At 40.9% G+C, this 11,006-nt stretch overlaps 1 protein-coding gene across 2 annotated transcripts; it reads right to left on the bottom strand.

Moving 5' to 3' along the window:
• Window positions 1-1,260: 1,260 nt before the first annotated feature.
• On the bottom strand, window positions 1,261-10,479 carry LOC139474288 (zinc finger protein 888-like). Of its 2 annotated transcripts, none has more exons than XM_071257238.1 (2): window positions 10,259-10,479; window positions 1,261-3,942 (listed from the first exon to the last, which is right to left on the bottom strand). In XM_071257238.1, exon 2 carries the CDS (start codon window positions 3,919-3,921, stop codon window positions 2,656-2,658), a length of 1,266 nt encoding a protein of 421 aa, XP_071113339.1. In that variant the 5' UTR covers window positions 3,922-3,942; window positions 10,259-10,479; the 3' UTR covers window positions 1,261-2,655. The 2 variants fall into 2 exon arrangements, with proteins under 2 accessions (XP_071113339.1, XP_071113340.1); XM_071257239.1 differs by lacking the exon at window positions 10,259-10,479 and adding an exon at window positions 8,888-8,911.
• Window positions 10,480-11,006: the final 527 nt, after the last annotated feature.

Below are 11,006 nucleotides of genomic sequence, written 5' to 3'. Positions count from 1 at the left end.
GTATCCTTTATCTGATCAAATGTATCCTTTATCCGATCAAAGTGTTGTTGAAATGTATCCCTTATCTGATCAAAGTATGATAGAAATGTATCCTATATTTGATCAAAGTATGGTTGAAATGTATCCTTTATCTGATCAAAGTATTGTTGAAATATTTTCTTTATCTGATCTATCTATGTGTACCACCAGTCGTTCTTTGGGGGGGGGGGGGGGGGGAGGGTGCCTTTGCTTCTGGCTATGCTCATACTTTATCTGACAAAGTAATTACCAAGATTTATGTATTTTCAGTCCTTTTATTAACTAATTGAATATAGTCATGATTTAACAGACATAGTATTAATGATACTTTGGTGATAATGATCTGCCTCCAACCAAATCACAACTGAAAGAGACTTAACAGTGTCCAACCTTAAGATTTAAAGAGCTGCTTTACTCATACTGCTAGTCGTTTCACCAGCAGCATTAGGAGATTGAGAGTTACTTTCTTCATGGTTCTAAGAAATGTTATATCTTATGTCCTAAATGTTTTATCTCAGGTGCAGGTGTCGTCTGTAGAAGATGGCCACACAGTCACCATCACACTGCCATCCCCACTCTTCCAGGGATCGCTCCTTTACCCGTAGCCAAACCGAGCCTTTATACTTGCTTTAAGCCAACTCGCCTTTCAGCCACCAGACCAAACGCGATCTGATTTCGTCAGGCCAGACCATCATCACACTGCCATGCCCACTCTTCAAGGGGTTGCCCTTTTACCCCTGTTGCCTATTAATGAGTTCTCATGCTTATTAAATAGCACATTGGGCAGGGTGGGCGATAGGCCCACATTATATACTACTAACATGGGATTATTGGACACAATGTTACATATATTATATAACGATACATGTGATATGATAGGGATTACACGCAGTGAGAAATTACAAAGATTGTGAAATATAGGTGTTGTACAAACAAACCAAATACGTTCCAACATCTTAAACATGCTAAGGGTCAAACTGATAAGGTGACTGGACAATAGTTCAGGCCAGTATGTCTTGTTATGCTGGATCAAGTAAAGCAAACCAATATAAGACGTTAACACCTTTATCGGTATTGACTGTTAAGTCCTTCATCTAGACTTATGATTGGTTGGTTGAGTACAAACTTGTAAACGGGCGGTCGGGTAGCCTAGTGGTTAAAGTGTTCGCTCGTCACACCGAAGACCCGGGTTCGATTCCCGACATGGGTACAATGTGTGAAGCCCATTTCTGGTGTCCCCCGCCGTGATAATGCTGGAATATTGCTAAAAGCGGCGTAAAACCATACTCACTCACTTGTAAAAACCTTTATCACAAATGCCTTGGTCAAACTAAATTACACAACTCAGTCTAGATAAGTGTCACTTAAGTTCACTATAACAACTTTCATTATGTTTTACATGCTCATATAATCCATGTTTCATCGAAAATATGTGTCGGGACGAATATTTTCTTCGAAAGCCTCATGACATGAATATAGTATATAAACTGTTACTTGAAACTATACTAAATTCTATATTATCGGTAAATCACCGATCTTCACGGGTCACACGGCGAAAGAAGCCAGAAAAGAGATGGTGGTCGTTTTGTTTGACTGCTGTATACTGCTGAATGGCACACACAGAGCAACTGGTGCACACGGGGTTATGACCCCCTTAAGGGATTTCTCATGCTTGTGTACAGTCCTAATTCCTTGGATACCAACGCCCGCCTCGGACAACTAAAATTGTGGCTGCTGTAGTTGTTCAAGCATGTTTTCAGAAAACCACACGGCATGACGACTGCGGTTTATTCCCCCTGCAGTGTTTTATTGTACGATAAACAATGACCATGAGTCGGTTTGTTTTTCTTATATGAGATATCAACATTATGTACGGGCTCTTTAAGGATGATGATAAAATGTACAAGCTTTAAAAATGTTTATCCATATTTTATAATGACTCCCTCAATAGAATCAGACCTCGGCAATGTCGGACAAGTCTATTTTATGCAGTGGTAGGTATTTCCTGCTTATTCTCACAATCCTCACATCGGTTACACGTACCTTTTCTCCCAATACTGATTGTCATATCTCTCCCGCATTTGGATGCCTTTGTTTGGCCATCGCAGCATGGCCCAGCTATATCTATGGGGAGCAACAACACTCCCTCTCAAAAATAACATTATCCAATATACTATGACATCAAGATGCTAGCGCATGTTCGAATCTCCCGAAATTACGTCATGATAGAGCAATGGTTTACCGTGAAATAAACCACGCTTCGTTCATTGTTCTTTATGATTTATTGCATAGCTATCCTATATTTGCAGGATAAAGTACAGTCAGCGCCTTTGATCTTTTAGCAAAGCATCTTAGAATACAATATACTGGACACAGCAAACTGGATGAGCATCACCACAGCAGGAAAACATTTTGTATGATATTTCTGCGTCAATGAACAGTTGGATGTATTTTGTGCCAATACAGAATTGTTCTTCTGTGCGTCCACATGTTATTGGGTACTCAGTCTTGTCACTTCGACATCTTGGATTCTGACACAGAGTGCTCTCATAGGTTATTGGGTGGTCAGTCTTGTCACTTCGACTTCGTGGATTCTGACACAGAGTGCTCTCATAGGTTATTGGGTGGTCAGTCTTGTCACTTCGACTTCGTGGATTCTGAGTGGGTTTTTCGGTGGGCCCTCAGCTGATGGGGGAGAGTGAATCTTTTGTCACACAGCTCACAGGCATGTGCCCTCACCCCCAGGTGGCTTTTCTCGTGGGTCTTCAGCTGAGATTTCGTACAAAACTGTTTGCCACAAGTATTACACAAAAACTCCTTCTCCCCGTGGGATTTCATGTGAGTAGACATGGAAGTTCTCCTGACCATTTTCTGACATACTTTACATTCAGTACGAACTGCCTCTGCTTCCATATGAACGGCAGAATGAGCTTGCAACACAAAATTTGTTTTAAATGCTTTACCACACACGGTACATAAAAAAGGTCTCTCATCTGAATGTACTACGTCTATATGGACGCTGATGTACCACCGTTCCTTAAACCGAGCATCACAAAGTGAACACTTGAATGGCTTCGCATCAATTCTGTAGTCCTCTCCAACGTGATATCTCCTTGCATGCCTCTCGTCACTCCCAAGAAATGGATAGTAGTACCTATTGCAGTCATTACATTTCTTTCTCCGTATTCCCTCGTGTACAGCCAACAGATGCTTCTTTAACCCACTTGGCTTCTTGAACGTACTCGGACAGAGCTCGCATTGATTTGGCCTGGCCGCGGAGTGGGTGACCATATGGGCCTTCAAACTCTGACTCACATAGTATTTCTTCCCGCAAATTTCACATGGAAAGTTACACACCCCCGTGTGTATATTCATATGTTCTTTCACAGTACGGGGGGATTTGAACCCTTTGTTACATACCATACATTTGTAACGACGTTCGCGTTGTCTCTTAGCTCGATCACTACACACTCCAGTGTGTATGGTCATGTGTTGTTTTAGGTCTTGGCGGCGTTTGAACACTTTTTCACATACTATACATCTATTACACTGTTTCCTTTTCGTCTGATCTCGATTGCTACACCCTTCTTTGTGTATCTTCGTGTGTCTTTTAAGGGAAGAGAGGCGTGTGAAGGTTGTCTCACATACCATACATTTGTGACGATGTTCGTGTTCCCCCTCGGCTGGTGGGTGTGTTGTACTGACCGTGGTGGGGAGGTGCTGAGCCTGCATCTCTGAAGACGTACATGGAGTCGTCTGGTGTTCGTCCGACCCAGCAGCAGATGATAATGGTCCATTGTCCTTGCAATTCATACCCTGAATCTCATGCTCTGTCGTTGATGTCAGCACGTGTTCCGGTGGTGAGGGCAGTGTCGGACATCTTGGTTTCAGCAGCTGCTCCATCTGTCGACTTCCCTGTGTGTTCTGAAACTCAATGTGGGACAACACTCAGTAAAGTGTATGTAACAACGACACACCTTATGGTAGTACAGTCTAGAACAAATGATGATATCAAGCGTTCTCTCCACTTACGAAATAACAATTCTGCAGACTGTCTGAAACACTGAGGAGTGTAATTTTCAAAATATTCTTGAGGCAGGTCTCAGGCGTTAACATCTTCGGTGAAACCCACGAGCACGGGTATGGTGCTGACAAACCTAGAAACATAATTGGGGAGAACGGGGATTCGAACCCACAATCATAGGTTTCTGGCGTGCTCAAGGGACGCAACTCTGCACAGCGAATCGCGGCGCCTTACACGACTGGGCCACCCCTGCCCCCTAACTCAATGTGGAACAACACTCAGTAAAGTGTATGTAACAACGACACACCTTATGGTAGTACAGTCTGGAACAAATGATGATATCAAGCGTTCTCTCCACTTACGAAATAACAATTCTGCAGACCGTCTGAAACACTGAGGAGTGTAATTTTCAGAATATTTTTGAGGCATCTGAATCTACTTTTCAATCAGAGTAAAACGTCTTGCCAATCGTCTTGAAAGCTCATGGGATAATATTAACACAGATATAGACATAGTTAATTCCATAACTAACCACTCACAGTGGTACATGGTGTGTGAGTGTGTTGGGTTTAACGCCGCTTTTAACAGTATTCCAGTTATATCACAGCGTGTCAGCTTAATGTGGGAGGAAAGCCCGAAGTGATGCAGGTCTCACATGTTTACCACTTCGGTGAAACCCACGAGCACAGGTATGGTGCTGACAAAGCTAGATACATAATCGGGACCAACCGGGATTCGAACCCACAATCATAGGTTTCTGGCATGCCCAAGGGACGCAACTCTGTATAGCGAATTGCGGTGCCTTAGACGACTGTACCCCCTAATCAACTAGGAAGAAGGCAAGGATAGGCACGTTTTCCCCATCTTTTTCACCTTGAAGCCATAACCGTAATAGAGAATTTACCAAAATCAAATGAACACAGCATACACTACCAGTACAAAATGCTGATCTTCGCAGTTATTATTTCATGGAACTGAGAACACCCTTTATGAAGTATTGACACCCATAACAAGATGTATAAAATGTCAGGACTTCAAAATAAATGTAGATCAATATTAGGCATTGAAAAAATATTAATTGAACTTCCTTGGCGTAATCACAAAATTAGAAAATCCAACTTAATCATAATAAAATGACACCATTTTGTAAATAAAACGACAAAACCCTTCCCTTATTCATAAAAATGTTTGCCAAAAAACAGTCATACTGAGCAACAATAGTTCCTGTGACATTGAATAAGATTTAATGCAAAGTTATGTTTTTTACCAAATCTGAAACAATTTCGGTTTGCAACAGATAAAAGACTCCTGTAAGTGTTCAAATGGTTTAATTTGCCATACTGACTTCAGAAAATGCATGAATTCATAAAAAAAACATGAACATGCCAAAATGTCAATTTACAAATCAATAGCGTGTGTATCCACCTCTGGTTGCGATCCAAGCAACACATCTTCGTCTCATGGAATTGACCAGGCGTCGCACAGAGTCCTGTGGGATATCTGTCCGTATCTGCTGGATTGGTTGGTTTGTTGTTTAACGCCGCACTCAGCAATATTCCAGCTATGTGACGGCGGTTGTATCTGCTGGAGCATGTTTCTAAGTTCCTGGAGTGTCTGTGGAACACGTGGTTGACGTCGAAGGCGCCGATCCATCTCATCCCACATGTGCTCGATTGGTGATAGATCAGGGGATCGAGCCGGCCAGGGGATGACATTCACGTTGTTTTGTTGAAGAGAATCCTGAACAAGACGAGCAATATGTGGCCGGGCGTTGTCATGTTGAAAGGTAATGCCTGGGCCATCATTACGCAAAAACGGTAGAACAACAGGGCCGATGATCTCGTCGCGGTAGCGCTGTCCATTGAGATTTCCCTCTACCACTATCAAACAGGTCCTCCGTCTTGCTGTAATCCCACCCCATACCATAACGCTGCCGCCCCCGAACCAATCTTCTTCCATGACACAATGATCGACGTAACGTTCACCTCGACGTCGGTACACTCGAATCCGTCCATCGCTGTGGCTGAGGTGAAAAAGAGAATCGTCAGTGAATAGAACTTGTCCCCACTGCATGGCCGTCCAGCGTAGACGCTGTATGCACCACTGTAGATGTCCTTGACGGTGGTTTCCTGTCAAAATGGGATGTCTGGCGAGTCTTCTGGCGACAATCCCTGCACATCTGAGGCGATGTACGCTTTGTGAAGATATACGTCGTAGGCCAGGGATGCTTCTTGCAGTCACTGTTGCTGGCTTGAATCGATTTCGTAGGTGTGCTGTTCAAATCCAGTTGTCTTGTCGATTATTTGTTACGTATGGCCTGCCACTCCGAGGATGGTCTCTGACTGCATCCGTCTGTTGCCAATGTTACCAAATGGTGTTTCTGTGGACGTTAAATTCACTTGCAACATCACGTTGACATGATCCTGCTTCAAGCATACCAATGGCTCGCAGACACTCATTTTCGGAGAGGCGTGGCATTTCGAAATGTTGAATAATTGCGTAATTTTGTTGTTTTTCTGAGTGGTTGTTGTCAGCACGATGCTAAACAATGCATATGGAATGTTTTTATGTGCTTGCATAAAAGTCAACTTTTGCATGGAATGAATGCTTTTCTGTAGCAGTTGCGTTTTTGCGACTTGATTTCATACACGTAGTACAATATTGAAAAACAAACTTTACTTGTTTGAAAAATACATAGAGGTTATTGCGGGAGTATGTTTGGGGATGGTAAATATCCTGCATTAGAAATAAACATTGTAATTAGCGAGCCTTGGCGAGCTAAATACATAGTGTTTATTCCTAATACAGGATATTTACCATCCCCAAACACACAAGCATGATAACCTCTTTACCATATAATATCATTCTTTAATTCCTTGCTTGAAAATTGCTTTGCCACTCTCACAAACATTACCTAAACATTGCGAGTTTTCCTGGAATGCGCGCATTAATATTTATTACGTCACCGGGTAAGAGATGTGTCGGTCGGACAGTGACAGTAGCTAATATAGTTCCAACTGAAATCTGTTTCTTATACAGAGGCGAAGCAACATATATGCAAAACAACAGTTGTTTTACTTGCATTTCGCAGCAATCCATCGGTCTGTCGGCTAGAGTAACTGCCCTTTGTCAAAGGGAAGCTACTCTAACCCTAGTCTATGAGACTTCACGGCCACGTTCAGACGCTGTTGACATTCAACCTGTCCTGTCATAACGTTAAAAAGTGCAATCAGATGTACAAACAGCGACAAAACGAAACAAGGTAACAATTCAAACATATTTCGGCCAAATCCAACTATTTTGATTTGTGGAAAAGGTTTCAAGCCGCAGAGGTCTACAACCACAGATATGGCTATTGATCCCGCTTGGCTAGGCCTAGTGCCCTAGCAAAATTGTTTTGAAATTTATATCTCCAAAGTTGCCAAAACTCATAAAATGCCTTAGCTACGTCACAGCTAGACACTGATTTTAAGTATATTAGACTGTTCTTTTGATAATTATAGCAGTTATCTCTGTAGTTTATCCATATTCCCCGATGGTTAATCCTTACTCGATTGCCGAATGACAAGAGCGACGCCATGTTTGTTTATAAACACTGAAAGTAATCCCAACTTGACCTTTGATATTTGCATCTCTATCCGCATATGACCCCAACGAATATTGTTTTTATCCGTTGGCTTAATCCTGCCGAGAAACCTACCCATTATATGATAAACCAAAATATTGGTGTCACAGGAACTATTGCTGTTGAGTATATAGTCAGAATATAGTCGGAATTGTACAACTGACTCTGGCTAGAAGAAGAAACATCTTTATATCTTCATTTCATAAATAAAATTATATTGCCACAATTAGAAATATCAGAGATATTACAATGATATGCATCAACAAGTCAGCGAGCATGACCATCCGACCCCTTTAGTCACCTCTTACGGCAAGCATGGGTTGCTGAAGACCCATTCTCTACTCGGATCTTTGCGGGAGTATTGTTTAAGGGGCACTGATCTAAAGCAATTCCCCGGGACTGGTTGTTGCTTTTGTTATTGTTTTTTCCATGAGTACCCTGATGATATAGCAGAAACCTAGACTAGTTTGCGACCTGTGCTGCGTAATTCGTAAGCCCATTTGTCACTTTTATTGATAGTATAAGGGGCGTATGGTCACATTGATCAACAAAATGTAATACAGTTTTGGAAATAATAAGGAAATGTAGTTATCTTTGTGGGTGGCATCGGTAATGGTGATGAAGTTTTGATAAGTAACTTGCTTGGTTATTGTACGATTTTCATTTACACTATTTTGACTTGCAACACAAAGTAAATATTTCTACTGAGCATTGCTTATTTTATCGTGTTTATATCTTTACAGTCAAAATGTGCAAAATTTTCACTTAGGAAATATATTAAACGCCGGAATATTCAGTAATTTTACAGTAATCTGTATTATTATGATAACGAATTCCAACGAATTCCAAACATGTTTATGTTTAATATCATCACCAAGAGATTGAAAATGTTGCGATGAAAAGTACATTTCTATATTGTTTTGCCTCTAATCCTACATTATGATCTATTGTGACGTTTTAGGCCCTTTTGATCGTCTTAATCAAATTTAGTCAATCTAAATGACTGAAATATTTACACATTTTATAAATTGCCTGAGAGAATCACATTTTACAAACTGACTGTAATAAATACACGCTTACAAAGGAAAAGACTTGTGAAAACAACGTCTATCTCGCATCAAAGAATTTCCCAACAAAGACGTAGAGGAACAAAAATGAATCTGTCCAAAGTTACAGCAAATGAAGGAAAACAAAATGCAAATACCATTATTACAACCTACCAAATATATGTGTATAATTTTAGGCAGCTTCCTTGTTCGAGGAATGTATCCGTGAATATCCACACAAAGGAACAATATCCCACATGTCTGCAGCTGTACATAGAAACTTATTCGATGTCATGTGTCTCTGTAACAATCAAATATTTTAGAATATATATATCGTTTAGGGATATTATAACTCGTGTTCATTTCTGAACTGATCACTTAGATCAGTTTCAGGTGTCAAGTCTCAAAGGTCGGCTGAGAAAACCCACGTGACAACTATTTTCATAATGTCCATGGTTCCTAGAAAAATCCAATCAATCAACAACGTATTATCAGTTAACCCTTTGAACAGAGTATGTTGTTTTTACATCAGCACTTCACACCATGATATGAATGTATTCCCTATCTTTTAGTAAACCTAGACATGTAAACACTCACTTTTGACATATCCACTGTGCAAGATAACAGTGATTAATCAGTCAGTGTATTTTCTGTTAATCCTTTGATGACTAGGAACGATCAGTTGATTTACAAAAAAGTAAATCCACTGATCATCCATCTCTTGCTGGGCTGCCACGTGCATATTACACAACACACACTTCACCTCACTTCAAACCTGGATTTAGATTGAATAATTACCCCAGACACAATAAATGCCAAATGGGAACCTTTGTCGGGTATTCTGAGTGGTGCTACCACTAATTGTACCTGTAATAAATTCATTAAATGAGCATCAAGTAAATGACGACAAATACACAAGTGTAGGGTTATACCAGAAAACGTGGATGACAAGGGAGTAGTAATCGTATTATCGACGCAATCCGAAATCAGAAAATGTTTTCACTGCAGGGGTACTTTTTTTTATTATTAAACTATAACAATCAGAGGTATTTCAAAATGAGCTCCGCCGTTTTTTTTGTCTGTTTGTTTATGCTGAAGAAATTAATTAACATGCACCCTTTGTCGAAATCTTTATAGATCACGGTTAACCAATCAATGTTCAAAATGAGTAAAATAAATATTGGCTCAAAGTATATTTAGATGTCCTTGCAGACGGTAGGCCAGTCTCTTGTCACGCTCAGTTGCGTTGGGTATCATTCGGATACTCACGGGGGAAAAACAATAACAAAGGCAACAACCAGTCCCGGGTAATATTGCTTTAGATCAGTGCCCCTTTAACGATAAGTAAAGTGTGGTTAAAGGGACATTGCTGGGATTTTATGTGTGCTTGACAGGAATGACAGGAACGTGCTTGACACAAAAAGCTCAAACTTGCAAAACACATGTGTTGCATTTGTACACTACGCATCTATCGCACAGAAATAAAACAGGTTTAAGAAAAAATATTTACCCCACTGTATGAAATATACTACTAGATCTACTCACCGGGCCTCACTGCTGAACTTGTACACTGACACCGCTTGAAGTTGTTGACCGCGCTCACCCAAACAGGGGCAGATAATTTGGGTGTCGCCAGGAAGGACGTGGGATTCGGTTCAACAAATTAATCACAAATGTCGAGCCAAGAAAAAAGCAGAATATGTAGCCACGTACGTGTTGCACTTATCGACATCAGTGCATGCCTGGCCGTGAATATTCCCTCCCAAGGATGCCCCAGGATGCCCAGAAGATGAACGAGAAGCAAAACGTGTCGCCTCGCTATGTCACGTGATGTGCCTGGCTCGCACATGTTCAAAGGCTATATCCGCGCGAAAGAAAGTACACTATTTTAACGCAAAGCTGTTGGTTTGTTGTTTAACGCCCCACTCAGCAATATTCCAGCTATATGACGGCGGTCTGTAAATAATCGAGTCTGGACCAGACAAGCCAGTGATTAGTACCATGAGCATCGATCCACGCAATTGGGATCAATGACATTTCACTTAACTCACTTCCCTCAGCCATTCAAAATATAGAGAAAACTTGGAATTTTGGATTAACTATTTAGAGTGACATTCCAGTTAATTCAGGCTAAGTGAATAGTTTCAATCGAAATAGTTTTCAAAATGATAAAACATTTTTTATCAACTGTGGGTGGCACACATCGTGAACGAGTCTCCCAAAGCGGCAGCCTGTGTTGACACATGGATTAGGAATGCCTGGGGTATTGTTCTCATCTAGGTCAATAAGTACA

The sequence above is a fragment of the Haliotis cracherodii genome, unplaced genomic scaffold, assembly GCF_022045235.1.
Source record: "Haliotis cracherodii isolate W230 unplaced genomic scaffold, xgHalCrac1.p SCAF_3, whole genome shotgun sequence".
NCBI lineage: Eukaryota > Metazoa > Mollusca > Gastropoda > Lepetellida > Haliotidae > Haliotis > Haliotis cracherodii.
The sequence above is the reverse complement of the archived record's forward strand: the minus strand, read 5'-3'. Positions and strand labels throughout refer to the sequence as shown.

Coding starts and splice junctions, on each gene's coding strand:
- LOC139474288 (XM_071257238.1), bottom strand. CDS start 3,921: ATGGAGCAGCTGCTGAAACCAAGATGTCCGACACTGCCCTCACCACCG.